The sequence below is a fragment of the Palaemon carinicauda genome, chromosome 16 (genome assembly GCF_036898095.1).
Source record: "Palaemon carinicauda isolate YSFRI2023 chromosome 16, ASM3689809v2, whole genome shotgun sequence".
NCBI lineage: Eukaryota > Metazoa > Arthropoda > Malacostraca > Decapoda > Palaemonidae > Palaemon > Palaemon carinicauda.
The window spans coordinates 119,120,052-119,135,409 of record NC_090740.1 but is presented as its reverse complement, the minus strand read 5'-3'; the positions used below and the strand labels follow the sequence as shown (position 1 = coordinate 119,135,409).

General features: G+C 38.3%; 1 protein-coding gene across 8 annotated transcripts in view; it reads left to right on the top strand.

Annotated features, from left to right (window-relative positions):
* Positions 1 to 15,145, top strand: part of LOC137655833 (catenin alpha-like) — a 486,208-nt gene extending 471,063 nt beyond the window's left edge. For 5 of the 8 annotated variants that reach the window (XM_068390007.1, XM_068390008.1, XM_068390009.1 and 2 more), the window contains one exon: positions 12,968 to 15,144. In XM_068390007.1, the coding sequence (XP_068246108.1) occupies positions 12,968 to 13,132 (165 nt within the window). In that variant the 3' untranslated portion in view covers positions 13,133 to 15,144. Of the gene's footprint in view, positions 1 to 12,967 lie in introns of all 8 variants that reach the window. The other 3 variants (XM_068390011.1, XM_068390012.1, XM_068390013.1) reach the window with 2 other exon arrangements.
* Positions 15,146 to 15,358: the final 213 nt, after the last annotated feature.

Below are 15,358 nucleotides of genomic sequence, written 5' to 3'. Positions count from 1 at the left end.
TTTTGGTTATTACTTGGAGAAAAGAAGATAAGCCACTTTTTATTGTGAATAGTTCTTGGTTGTTTTTCGGGTTAATACAAATTTGACGTATCTCAATAATTCAAAATTAAATCGCAGAAATGTAGCTGGAAGCAAATATAATAATAATTCTACAGCAATTGCGGTTACAAAAACGATGTTAATATTTTTGGGTGGAATTAATCGAAATCCTCTATTTTCAATATTTAACTTAGCCGGTGATTATATAGCTGCAACTCTGTTGCCCGACAGACAACTCTACGGTAAAAACTCGCCAGCGATCGCTACACAGGTTGCGGGTGTGCCCAACAGCGCCATCTGTCGTCCAGATACCCAGTACTCAATGTAAACAAAGACTCAATTTTCTCTCTGTCGAGCTATCGACAAGACGTACTTACTCGCTGTTGCTAAACTGGAGTTTTTCACATCTATTTGGTGAAGTACTATATTCTAGTTTTGAGCTTTCGCTATGTAGGTGTTTTATCTTCATCTTAAATCTTGAACTCGTTTTGGATAGATTTAATTATGGTGACAAAGAGAGTATGGACTTTCTTTCACTTTTAAATGGCCGACCCTTCCCTTAGACGGAAGTGTGTTTAGACTTTTAGTAATTATCTTATCACGTTATAGATCTATATATTTTATATCTCTCCGCCTTTATTAGGCCTTTTCGCTTAACTTTCCATTTATTATAAACATATAAAAATAAATTTTAATGTTTTGTTTATATGCGACCTTCCTGAGAGTAGGCGGTCCTAACTTGGAAACCGAAGTTAATCAACGTTGAGCCCTTTATATCGTAATTAGCTTTTAAAGAGCTAAGGATTTAAAACTTTTTAAATGTAATATTTTATGAAAGAATTTCTTTGATAGTCTTCGTACTGTTTTCAAAGATGAACTAACGTTTAGTTTATTTATGCTACGCAGTTGTTGACGTTCAGGACGTTCAACATGCGCTCTATCGTTACGATAGAGAGAGAGTGTATCACGGTTTCACTTTGCAGTAAGAGTAAATCGATTCTGACGTTTTGTTCATTCTTTCTTAGCTTAAATGTTTTAAATTCTATTTTAAAGGAACTTTTTATTTGAAAAACCCCTTTCAGTGTTTTCCTTTAGTCAAATAACATGTTTTTTTGACGAAATATAATTGGGCTCTTCTCTTAGGTGCGAAATCAAGAGAGAAAGAGAGAGAGAGATAGAGACGGAGGGAGAGAGAGGAGAGAAAACGTTCCGTTCAAGCGGGTAACGTTGTTCTCGAGTTACTCTCGTCCCTAGTCGCTGTACGGGGAGGAAGGATAAAACGTTTTTAGTTTTTTATTCTCGTCCCCAGGCTATGTGCGGTGAGAGATTGAAAACGTAGTTATATGAACTAGTGTTTAGTCTCTTTCCCAGCCACTGATTTTTTTATCTTAAAATATGTTTTCTGTTTTTTGCTGGTATTAATGAGCTTGCATTATACAACTGATTTCGCAATTACTACCTTTTAATGAAGGGTAGAATTGCGTGTTTCAGGTAGAAATCAGTAAAATTTTCGATTTCAGTTAAATAAGTGCAAAACAGAAAATCGAAGTGATAAAGTGATATGCGCAAAGTGTTACAGTGTTGCGTCCGAGGGTTCGTCTGTTCGTGCCTGTCGTTCACCTAGTCCGGGACCTCTTGCATGCTCCCAAGCCCAGGGGAGAAGTAATGTCAAACGACTTATGGGTTCGAGAGGCCTTGATCAACGAACAGACGTTTTCCCTCTATGGTATCGGGTGTATCTTACCAAGATCTCCCCTACCATAAGACGAGAGAGACGTTTTTTCTCCTCGTCATCCGAAGGCTTTTCGCATAAGAAACCTGTCACAAGGTTTCGAAGCCCTTAAGCGAAAGTCAGTCCTTTCAGGACAGGTCCAGCGTCCTGATTACAACCATTAGGACAGCTCTGACCCTATGCAGTCATCGGATAACTGCTCGCCGCCTAACAAAAGCGTAACACAGACTCCGAGAGTCTTTTTTTTTGTTGGCAAAGTGTTGCGGTCACAGACGTTACCCTCGTCTCTTACCACAACCATTTCCGTTGATCCTTAATGGGTTGTATGGCAAGACATGCAGTATATGCTTGCCTCCCTTATGGAAGACTATTCTGCCGATTAGTCCGTTGAGTCTAGCCGTTTATCTCATCGATATCCTGGCTTTCAGCCAACCTAACGTTCCTTTGTGCTTACTGTTGACGTTGGCGTAGCTTAGTCACGTCAGTCAGGTTGTTGAGAACCACACTCGATGCGGTCTCGTGTGGTTTTTCAGCCGCATTTGGACGTTAGGCCACTTGCTGATGCTCCTGTTGACGTTCAAGACGTTCACTAACAATCGGAGTTGACTTGTTTTGACGTTGTGCGTCAACCTCCGCATTCTAGAGTTGTTTTGACTGCTCAGTCTAGGCAGTCAAAGCAGTCTCGAGGACGCTGTGCGTCCTCACGCACCTGTTGTGGTTGACAGTTCAGTTGTTGACAGTTCACAGACTGTCAAGCAGTTACATGACGTTGCGTTCTGGTCCGCTACTAATGCACCAGTGAGTGTGGACTCTGCTTGTAAAGCATTGCCACCACGGTAGGTCTCTCCCTTGCTTGAGACTCAGCTTTTATCGGACAAGGTTCCTGTAGATGAGGAAGTTGCTGTTCCCCCTCCTACTGATATTCCCTTGAGGACTCTCTCAGATGGAGAGGAGCCTAAAGCTGCTTAGCCCCCTATGGACTTTAATTAAATCATGATGATTTTTTTAATGATCTTTGTCCGGATCTTTTTGTAACTGCTGCTCCTCGTTCGCCTAAACGTCAGAGCTTACACTAGGCCTAGCTACTTCGAAGCCGTTGTTTTTAAGCTAGTGCTCTCTCGCTCTCCTAGAGAGCTTTACGTTGGCTAGGCGACTGGTTTTTCACCAGGAGGAGTTTGGGGGATACAGCCTTTGCTTTCCCTTCTTTTAAACTGGTTTATAGAGCGAGAGTCTGATATGACACGAGAGAAATTCTTGGCTTGGGAGTTCATGCCTCTGCCCAGATAGACTTCTCAATTCTCGTAGCCTCTCCCTGGTGCCTGGCCAGGAGACGCTCCAAGTTTTTTACAGGTCAACCTCACAGCTGTTTTCGAGCCTTTGAAGTTTTGCTGTACAATTATGTCATGCATAACAAGGCTTTCAGGGATGGTAAGCGGTACCTCCTCAGTCGCTAACCCCGTCTGTTGCCGCACCTGCTCCCGTAGACCCTAAATGGGCTTTGCTGCAAGACATGCAGTCCAAGCTTGCGTCCTTGATAGAGGACTTTAATGCGGAGAAGGTTGCTACCGAACCTTCTGGCCAACAACCTTCCAACCGGTCGGTTGTGCGCCCTGTTGACGCTGAGGTAACCTACTCGCGTCTGCCAATTGAGGTGGTTCCTCCAACGATGCGACCCAGTGTGGGTTGCCAGCCGCACGTTGACGTTAAGCGACGCTCGGAGGTGGTTGTTGACGTTCAGGACGTTCAACAACCAGCAGAGGTGACTTGTTTTGACGCAGTGCGTCAACCTCAGCAACCTGGTAGGGTGTTGACTGCACAACCCAGACGGTCTAGACAGTCTCGGGTTGACGCTGTGCTTCCTCGCGCACCCATGGTTGTTGACAGTTCACAGACTGTGCAGCAGTTCCATGATGTTGTGTCCGGCTCCGTCATGCATGCACCAGTGCGACCGGACTCAGCGAGCCAGACGTTGCCCACTCCGTTGCCGTTTCCTCATCAGTTTTCGGATGAGGAACCCTCTGATGAGGACGTTGCTGAACAACAAGACGATCAGCCCCCAGAATAGATCAAGCCCTGCTATCCATCCAGAAGATGCTGAAGAAGGAACGCAGCTCAGTCAGGCTGTGGATGAGTCTGGTAGGGACGCTGTCATCCGTGGAACATTTTGTGTCACTAGGAAGACTACACCTCCGTCCTCTTCAATACCATCTAGCTTTTCACTGGAAAAAGGACAAGACGCTAGAAGCGGTCTCGATCCCGGTTTCCGAAAAGATGAAGTCTTGTCTGACTTAGTGGAAGGACAATATCAACCTAAGAGAGGGTCTTCCCCTGGCTGTTCAGACTCTCAACCACGTTCTCTTCTCGGACGCATCGGACGTGGGCTGGGGCGCGACACTAGACGGTCGGGAATGCTCAGGACTGTGGAACTCGAGTCAGAGGAGCATGCATATCAACTGCAAGGAGCTGTTGGCAGTACATCTGGCCTTGAAAAGCTTCAAGTCTCTCCTTCGAGGCAAAGTGGTGGAAGTTAACTCGGACATCACCACGGCCTTGGCGTACATCTCCAAACAAGGAGGTACCCACTCACTGACGTTGTACGAGATCGCAGGGACCTGCTCATCTGGTCAAAAGGTCAAGACATCTCCCTAGTAACGAGGTTCATCCAAGGCGACTTGAACGTCATAGCAGATTGTCTCAGTCGGAAAGGGCAAGTAATTCCAACCGAATGGACCCTCCACAAGGATGTGTGCAAGAGACTTTGGGCCACTTGGGGTAAAACCATCCATAGATCTCTTTGCAACCTCGCTGACCAAGAGGCTTCCAATCTATTGCTCTCCAGTCCCGGACCCAGCAGCAATACATATAGATGCTTTCCTCCTAGATTGGTCACATCTGGATCTCTACGCATTCCCACCGTTCAAGATTGTCAACAAGGTACTGCAGAAGTTCGCCTCTCACGAAGGGACAAGGTTGACGTTAGTTGCTTCCCTCTGGCCCGCGAGAGAATGGTTCACCGAGATACTTCGATGGTTAGTAGACGTTCCCAGTAGTCTTCCTCTAAGGGTAGACCTTCTACGTCAGCCACACGTAAAGAAGGTACTCCAAAGCCTCCACGCTCTTCGTCTGACTGCCTTCAGACTATCGAAAGACTCTCGAGAGCTAGAGGCTTTTCGAAGGAAGCAGCCAGTGCGATTGCTAGAGCAAGGAGAGCGTCTTCCATTAGAGTCTACCAATCGAAGTGGGAAGTCTTCCGAGACTGGTGCAAGTCAGTTTCTGTATCCTCGACCAGTACCTCTGTAGCTCAAATAGCTGTTTTTCTCTTATACCTGAGAAAAGGACGATCCCTTTCAGCTCCCACTATCAAGGGCTACAGAAGCATGTTGGCATCGGTCTTCCGGCATAGAGGCTTAGATCTTTCCAAACATAAAGATCTGCAAGACCTCCTTAAGTCTTTTGAGACCACGAATGAGCGTCGTTTGGCTACCCCTGGATGGAATTTAGACGTGGTACTAAGATTCTTCATGTCAGACAGGTTGGAGCCCTTACAATCAGCCTCCCTGAAAGATCTCACTCTTAAGACTCTTTTCCTGGTATGCTTAGCCTCGGCTAAAAGAGTCAGTGAGATTCATGCCTTCAGCAAGAACATCGGATTTTCGTCAGAAAAAGCCACTTGTTCGCTACAACTTGGTTTTCTAGCCAAAAATGATCTGCCTTCTCGGCCTTGGCCTAAATCTTTCGATATCCCCAGCTTATTGGAGATCGTAGGCAATGAACTAGAAAGAGTCTTATGCCCTGTTAGAGCTCTTAAGTTCTATTTAAAGCGTACTAAACCTTTACAAGGGCAATCTGAAGCTTATGGTGTTCAGTTAAGAAACCATCCTTGCCTATGTCAAAGAATGCTTGGTCAGACTTTATCAGATTGTTAATACGAGAAGCTCATTCACATCTGAGTGAGGAAGACCGAACTTTGCTTAAGGTGAAGACGCACGAAGTTAGAGCTGTAACAACTTCCGTGGCCTTTAAGCAAAATATATCTCTGCAAAGTATAATGGACGCAACCTATTGGAGAAGCAAGTCAGTGTTCGCGTCATTTTACTTGAAAGATGTCCAGTCTCTTTACAAGAACTGCTACACACTGGGACCATTCGTAGCAGCGAGTGCAGTAGTGGGTGAGGGCTCAACCACTACAATTCCCTAATTCCATATCCTTTTAATCTGTCTCTTAAAATGTTTTTTTTTTATGGGTTGTCCGGAAGGCTAAAAAGCCTTTCGCATCCTGGTTGATTTGGCGGGTGGTCAAAGTCATTTCTTGAGAGCGCCTAGATTAGGGGTTTGATGAGGTCCTGTTGTATGGGTTGCAACCCTTGATACTTCAGATCCTAGGGGTCGATCAGCATCCTAAGAGGATCGCGAGGCTCCGTAAGGAAGACGTACTTAAAAGGCAGAGTAATTGTTCAAGTCGACTTCCTTACCAGGTACCTATTTATTTTGTTTTTGTTATTTGGATAACTTCTAAAATGAAATAAAAACTCTTAGCTCATAAAAGTGTAAACATATATTGCTGGTCTCTACCCACCCCCCTGGGTGTGAATCAGCTATATAATCACCGGCTAAGTTAAATATTGAAAAATGTTATTTTGATAATAAAATAAATTTTTGAATATACTTACCCGGTGATTATAAATTAAATGACCCTCCCTTCCTCCCCAATAGAGACGCAGTGGGACGAGGAGAAAATTGAGTCTTTGTTTACATTGAGTACTGGGTATCTGGACGACAGATGGCGCTGTTGGGCACACCCGCAACCTGTGTAGCGATCGCTGGCGAGTTTTTACCGTAGAGTTGTCTGTCGGGCAACAGAGTTGCAGCTATATAATCACCGGGTAAGTATATTCAAAAATTTATTTTATTATCAAAATAACATTTTTTAGGACAAACATCTATCCTTTTTACAATATTCACTACTAATGGAAGGCCATTGATTGCTGTACCTTCTCTTGGTATTCCCATTTAAGAACATCTCACTGACTGTCATTCATTATTGGGATATTGAAACAAATCGTAGATGGCTAACTGGGTGGCAATAAAGCAAAACAGAAATTCATTGTTGTGTGTCCCAGTTATACCAGTTATAACTGTTTACAATAGGTATTAGATTTTTTTCTTGGCACATTTCTTATATTTTTTTTTTAGCAAGCCTTGCAATTTGTCCTACCACTGAACATAGAGAGAATGCCACACAGTTATTAACTGGATTCATGTGCTTAAATCAGAAGAAAGATTAAAGATATTTTACCCTATTCATTATTTCAGACATAGTACAATATGTTCATATTTAATGTATGGGTTCTCTTAAAACATTTTATAACAAAAATTAACAGCAGTATTTCAGATCTCACAGACACACTTAGTCTCTTCAACTTTTTATATAATTATTATAAAGTAGCCAATCTGTAAACAGAGGTTTTAAGTTGAAGACACAGAGAAAAGGTCTGGTATTTTAACTATTTGTTTGGGAAGATAATTGTGCTACAATGCTGTGTTGTATTGTGTCTTGTGAATGAAAAGGCATGGATAGTAGATTTAACTGCATACCTAACACTGTTCGGTGTATGGTAATATTTATGCTATTAGTTTGGTAATAATAATGCCAGGAATCCTTCTGGTTACATAAGAAACATAACAGTCTTTATTAATGTTTTCATGACCAAGCCTAGAGTTAAAAAACCTAAACAGACCTTTTTCCTAAGGCTTTGGTAAGATTTGTTTGAAAGGAGTGATAGGGACATTTAAAAAGAGTTACCGTACACTGTACAGTATATAAATCTGTCGGCTACCACTGCCGTTGAGGTAATAATTTTTAATAGTCAGTCTTCCGCCTAGGCAGCAAAGAAATGGCTTGCTTAAAGCACACTGTTGTATTTCTGTTAGAACATTTTACAATTCCGACCAAGTATCCAAGTAATCACCATTCATTTTTCAAAAGTGAATGTATCAAACAAAATAACGATAAGTTAATGAATATGGTGGATGAAAATAATGAACTTCATTTAAGTTGTCCCCATCTTCCTTCCCTTGAATCCTAGTAACCTCACTTGTTTTTCCAGCCATAGGTTTATTTAGTAGATTTGGTCTACTTTTCTCAATAAGAGTATCATTATTATTATTATTACTAGCCAAGCTACAACCCTAATTGGAAAAGCAAAATGCTATAAGCATCTAGATATGGTTGTGCTCATTTAGAAAACAAAAATTAAACTTGTACATGGTGCATTAGAATAGTTTTCTCATATCGGAAATGAATTGTATCATGCTTTGGTTTCTAGTTTAATTTAATTACAGTTGTATAAGTATTCTGCCCTTAGGAAAGAAATTCAAGACTTGACAATTTATAATGCACTGTTTTAATCCACACTTAATTCTAGTTTCTGTTTTTCTTTTAGTGCATACATCACTTTTATTCTAAGCCACAATATTTCAACACTACTGTATATGAAGTTTTATGAATTGTTTGAACAGAATTTCCCAAATTTCATGTGAATCAACATTACATTCATACTGCATTTTCCTTCTACATTTGCAGGGTAGCCAGCCAAAGTTCAAAGTAACTAAAAGATTGCCCCCCCTCTTGTATGTTAAATGTTTGGTTAGCTTGTTTCCCCAAGGTGTTCACCTTTTCCTGGCAAGGTGTTAAAGTACCCACATTAATTGCTATTTCACACCCACTTATCCCAACAGTGATATCTTGAGGGTGTCTTCATACGAGCTTTTGTGTTTATATTCTAACTTTTCAGCTATTTTTGTCATTTTTTTAACAATGTATTGGTGTAGCCCACTATGAAGTTGAAGTTGTGCTATGTCTTGTAAAGTCTATTTTCTATCATCTCTGCTTCCATTGTGTCTGAATTGATCATGTTCAGCATATGATTTCAGTAGCACTTTTACCACATATTTTTTTACATCACTACAATATTACTTTATAGTCGCATTTTCTCAATTACTTTATTTGAGGATGTTAATTGATAGTACAGTAAATAAACTGCACCTTCATATTGAATTCTGGGTGTTGCACCAATTGTTGATGAGCAATTCAAACTTTTTAAGTGTATTTGTGTGATGCCTTATAGCCCTAATGAGCAGTAGATGAATGTCTCTTGAATTTCTCGAACTCCGAAACACGAAGCGAGCCCCGGTGTGAGGAAAAGAGGCTTTATTTACGCTTGGTCCTCACAGTCCAGTAAACCTCAGAGGTGGCTCGGAAGTCCACCGTCAACATTTGTTTCCTCAGTAAGAGATGATTGTCGCTGTTTATCTGCTCCCAGTACCAGAGCCCATAGTGACCTGAAATATTGCCCTATCATCATTTAATATACTGTATCTGCTACATAGTCAGTCTAGAATGGTTTTGTGTGTGATTTTTTTTTTTTGTGTGGTTTTCAACAGTTAACAACATTACTAACATGTAATACTTTATCATTTTGTTTCTGTGTTGATGTTTTTTTTCAGTTTTTTATGTTTCAGTGTACACCAAGTTAATTCCTGATTATTTTGGACATAGTTTTCTTATCACCTGAAATCTTGTTTTGTTTGGGGGTTTCCTGTTGTTTCTTTATTAGTTTTACATTTTTTTTTTTTGATACTGTAGTTATGAGGGAATAAATGAGAAATTATTTTTGTCTCAAGTTGTGACAGCATAGGTGTGAATATGGAAAACCTTGCTTTGTCAGATTTCACCAAGTTGGTGAAATCTGACAAAGCAAGGTTTGCCAAGTTGGTATGAATCTGACAAGTAAATCCATTATTGCAGTCACATGGTTATAAGATTATTCAATTTTATATGCCATTTTCCAATTTTTGGTGATTCATTATCTACCAAATAGTTGGCAAAAGGATAGAGAAGGTCATGTTATCAAAAACAAAACTCAATTATTCTATACAGAATAAGTAAAAATCAAAAGTTGTGAGACAGATTTGTGGATTTTTTAATTTTCCGTTGGGGAGTTCAACCATGTTATCTAGGGCCTGTCACGGCCCTCCCCATTGATGAAGGGATTATCTAAATGGAAGACAACCTGTGAATAGTGGTTTACACACGCCTTTGTTTAATACACGACACCTACAAGGTGTTCGAGCGAGGGTTGTAACCTCTGCATTCCATGCTTTTATCTTTCTCTAGTATATTTGGAAGATTTATATTAGGAAAGGTATAAGGAAGGACCTTTCTCACCGGACGTCACAGGCCTCTTCCCAGAAATAGATTTTTCCTTCGTCAAAATCCCTTAATTTTCTTAGCGCAGCAGTATATATAGTTTGTGGAATGCTCTTGTAGTTGAGAGTGAGGATGGTTAAATGTATTGATTTTCTTTTTATTATTATTATTATTATTATTATTATTATTATTATTATTATTATTATTACTAGCCAAGCTACAACCCTAGTTGGAAAAGCAAGATGCTTTAAGCCCAAAGGCTCCAACTGGGAAAAATAGCCCAGTGAGGAAAGGAAATAAGGAAATAAATGATGAGAATAAATTAAATTAACAATATATCATTCTAAAAACAGTAACAGCGTCCAAACAGATATGTCCTATATAAACTATTAACAATGTCAAAAACAGATATATCGTATATAAACAATACTTTGGAAATCGTTACTCACTATAGCCTCTTTCCTCAGTCGTGTTCTCTGTTTTTGCCCTTTGCTTTTACAATGCTCAGGGTACTGTTTGGTAGATATCTAGGATTGCTTCTGGTGAGTTGGAAGAAAGTTCTAATTGCTAATGAAAACATTCTTGTTAAAAAACAATTAATTCTTTCTATTTTATGTAGTGTTACCAGATGAGCTTTTCTTACATGTTGAAAAATCCTTCATCCAAACTCTTTGTTAGGAGCTAATAAAGAAACTTTTCTAAAATTATAGAAAATCATAGAAAATGGATGATAATTAGCAAAGATGTAAATTATTAAATGTTCCAAAGTTAGAGGATGTTTATAAATTATGAATAAAATGCAATAAATCAAGAAAGACACAGAACAAGGGACTTTGCCCTCTCTTACGTTTTGCTATCATTTTAACCATCATGTTTCTCTCTTTCCTGTATGTGACCTCAAAATATGTTTACTCTTTCTCGTGTAGGTGGACTTCTGAAATCTCTATTGTCTCACAGTAAAAGTTCTTTTATCCCACTAACTATTGGTATTTTCACAATTTCATCTTGACAATGTTATTGTGTTTCATGGCTCCTTTAGTAGTGTTAGAATTTGTAGAGTTGTACTTTTCTCTTGAGAGAAATTGGGAAGAAAAGGATGATATCCAATTTGCATATAATTTACACACTTCAAAGAGCTATTTAGACATAATCTTCATGGATTGTGGTCGCCTTCTGAAGATGTCCCTTCCTAGCATTCTGCTGGACTGGGGTTTGAGACTCGCTCATGCTTGATATTTTCTTGTAATATCTGTAACCTCAACATCCTTGTGAGCAACGGATAGGCGGTTTAGGGGAGCCTATAGGTCTACCTGCTGAGTCATCAGTAGACATTGTCTGGCTCTCCCTGGTACTGGCTTGGGTAGAGAGTGGGCTTAGGCATTGATCATAAGTCTCTAGAGCATTTTCAGTGTTCCTTGACTCTGAATGACCTTTAAACCTTTTATGGGAAGTACTGTCACTCTTCTAAGTCTTCCTCATTGGACTTTTGTCATTCAGTTTTTAGATTAATTAAAGAAAGGTTTATTTAGATAACACTGACCATGTTTAGCTATTGCAATATTTTATTGTCTTTACGTGTTATCGATCCGGCCGGCAGAGATGAACTGAAGAACAGAAAACGGGAATGATTCCTCCTACCACCCTTTAACGGGTGTTACCACCCAACCACCACAAGGCGGTTGCCTAGTTTTAGAAAAATTCTGCCGAAATAGAGATAATTAGCTATGTATATATAACTGCCAGGTAAGTATTCACAAAACTTTGTTTTATCATAAAAACTCCATATTATTTTTTTTCAATATTATTTGATAATTTTATGAATGATTAGGAAAGGGCAGCAAGAATGGCTAATAGTGGCATTGTAATTTAATTCTTGACCAAAGAACAAGTGATAGTCTTTAGATGAAATATTTAATAAAGAGGGTTCTATGTGCTTTTTGTTTCCATTTCTAAGCAAAAGGACAACTGGGTCTCCTCCCACTTTTGTGGGGGTATTCAAAGCCTTATATTTATGGTATAAAATGCAAGAAATTGCTTCTGAATTCACAAAGTTGTGATTTCCATATAGGTCTCCCATGAGACCTACTGAAGAATGACTCATCTTTGAGCCTTTCCGTCACAATGTAACTTTTCTCTTAGAAATCATTGTTTTACACAAAAAAGAAACATTTTACTTCATCCGTGTTATGAAGGACTGTATTGAGGAAAGCGGAAAATTCCCTTTTTTTATTTTTTTATTTTGATTTGTGTTTTGTGAATTGAAGGAAATTTAGATGTTGGCCCTTGGCCATCCTTTACATGCTGTACTTCACTGAGCATTTCTTTCATCTGAGAGGAGAGTAGGCCACCAAAAATGTGAAATAAGAAGTAAGTACAGTAAAGTCAGAATTGATTGCATTATTATTAAATTTGCAGAAGAATATTATAGCGCCATTATTTGGGTTTAAGACAGTTGAACACCATATCTTTGGGGCGTGGTTATTTGAAAAAAGAAAAGAAACTAAATTCATTCCTCAGGTAAAATGGGGGAGGTTTAGAAATATTTTCAGCCTTGAGGTTATGTGACGTTGGTACTCTTGTACATCAATCACTTTTTAGTATTTTTTCAAGGTTTCCTGGAGGAAAATTGAAACATTACAAATCATATTAAATGAAGTAGCCTGAGTTTGGTTTGGGAAGTGTCTATTGTTTTTTTAATTTTTTTTTTTTTTTTTGAGAAAAGCATAGTTTCTTAGAGCTTTGTCCTTTACTGTGTAGGAAGATGGTATGTTTTTTTCACATAGACCTTTGAGCTTAGTACAGTAGTGTAAGTAGAATACACCATATTTTAAAATGTTATTTTTTCCAGTAATAGCAATTGTTTTATTATTCTTTTCTAATGCCCCTTTTACTTTTTCTGTATTAATTTTTATATACTTTGGTGGCCATTGTAACATTAAAGACTATCCTGCATTTTAACCAAAATTCTCTCTTTAATTTACTTTTAGTCGCCTATAGTCGTTTGGAAGATGAAAGCCCCCGAAAAGAAACCCCTCGTAAGGCGAGAAAAGGCAGAAGAAGTGAGAGCTAAAGTTCGCAAAGGTAGCCAGAAGAAGCAAGTGTCAGCGCTAAAGGCCCTTGCGGAGTTCCAGAGCCCAGCGGATGCAATTTAAAGTAGATTTACTTTAATTATAAGTATATAAATCTAAATAATTCATGCCCAGTATGGTACAAAATGAAATTGATTTGACCATTCAATGCATTACTACAATTTGAATAAGTTAGTGAATTTTATGAAGGATAATTTATTTCTTGGTGATTTAGTCGTTTTTATATCCAGAGTTCATTTAACTAAAAAAATTTACATTTTCAATTCCACTGATTTACTTGATAATCATTGTGATGTACTGGGTTCTAAGGTATAATATCACAGTACCTCATCTATGTAAGAACTAAGTTTTAGCTGTATATTATTTACATAGGCAATTCAACATTCCTGATAATATAAGATGAGAATCCTAGTGCTGTACTGTATAACCAAAGCATGAGGGACTAAGAGTCAAAGTACTAGGTATCTGGAGATGATAAATGTAATGAAATTGAAGTAAGTAATTTGCATATCATGTTCATGAGCGACAAAGTAATCAATTTCATGAAGTCTCTTGGCAGCGTTTTGTAATTGTAGATTTAAGATTCAAGATGGGATCACAGTGTAGCAAATGGCACCAAAAACAATAGTACACCAGAATTATACTTGACAGTTTGTTTACTTTGTTAAAATGCAAGTTCCAAATACTTATTGATTATCTTTTGGATTCTATTTGCATGCCAATATGAAGTTGGTTTTCATATGATGCCTTCTTTTCTTAGGGGGTAGAAGTGGAGAAAACTGAAGGCTTTTAATTTTTCCCAAAGAAATGAAACTCCTTTAATTTTTATAAGAAGGAGAAGGGAACTATAATTCATTTCACACTTACAGTATACAATATACAGTTCCTTTGGACTATTTGGGTTTAAAATAGAGTTGCATTTATTTTCATATAAATTATATGGAGTAATGTTGCATGTATTGTTGGAGTACGAGGTCTGTTTTACTGAAGATATGATAAAATTTTATTCCATGAAGGGTTGGCAACACTTTTGTGTATGGTTAGCATTGATAGTTTGGTCTGATTATTATCTATCATATATTGTTCTTATGCATATCTGAACATTTCATATGTACCTTCTGTTATTCCTCGTAATGTCCCTTTCATGTCTAATAATTATCACCGCAAAAGAATTATGCTCAACATTTTGTCTTCCATGGTATCAGTATGTCAATAAACCTAACTCATTTTGGTGGGAATTAGGCATAATCCTTGCATCCTTAGCTCTTTTGCATTTTTAGGCACCTTCTGTAAGGCAATAAGTATGTTTAGGAGATAATTTTCATTGTATGAGAAAAATGCACTTTTGTACCTTGTTTCACCACCATGGTATTTGATACTAAGCTTTTGTACAATACAATATGGGACATGGTTGTCAGTCTGCATAGTGGAGTAATGGACTTGTCCTGTTATTAACATTCCATCCACTTAGGATTCCTGGTGAAAATAGTTTTTTACTCTACATTAAGCACAGTCCTCTTCAGTTTGCTTTTGCTAGCCTACATGATAGTCACATATCTGCATATATGAGCCAGGATTGATTTTGTGGAACAAACTCACGAACTAGTATGGCAACAGCAGCTTTATATAGCTGTGCGTGAAATGTTTTATATTTGAGCACCCTATTATTTGCATCACATGATGGTTGGTTACTATAGCAGAAAGAAGTTTTATTTCATTCAGAAAAGGAACACCCTTCTCCTTCGTTTTTATAGTTTATTGAATTATGTGTAGTTAGTGAATCTTGGGAACATGACTAAACTCTTCAGTTTTGTTTTTAAAAATTGTATTGACTAGTTATGTTTGCAGAATTTTTAATATACAATATAGCAGCTTTATTTGATACAGGAATGTATTTATCTAGAGTTCATTTATACGAGAGGTACTCTATTAGAAAATGTATTTTGCTTACATTCCGTAATCACAGTTTGCAGTACAGAATGTATTTAATTTATTCATTTAATAGCATTTGTCAAGTGCTAATCATTCCTCATACTATTTATGTCAGTGTAATGTGCTGTAGGTGCCAAATACATTACTGTATAGAAGAGAGTTTTTCTTTTCCTTAATAAGAAAAAGTTAATGTTATTAACTTTTATGTTTTATGAACCCCCTTTGAACTGTTTTGCTAGAAATTTCCTTACACATCACATAGTTTTCATTGCAAAATGTTTATGAATTTGGTGTTATAAATGTTTAAGTTGTATACTATGGATCCCTTCTTATGTTAACATGAAAGGGAATTGTTAT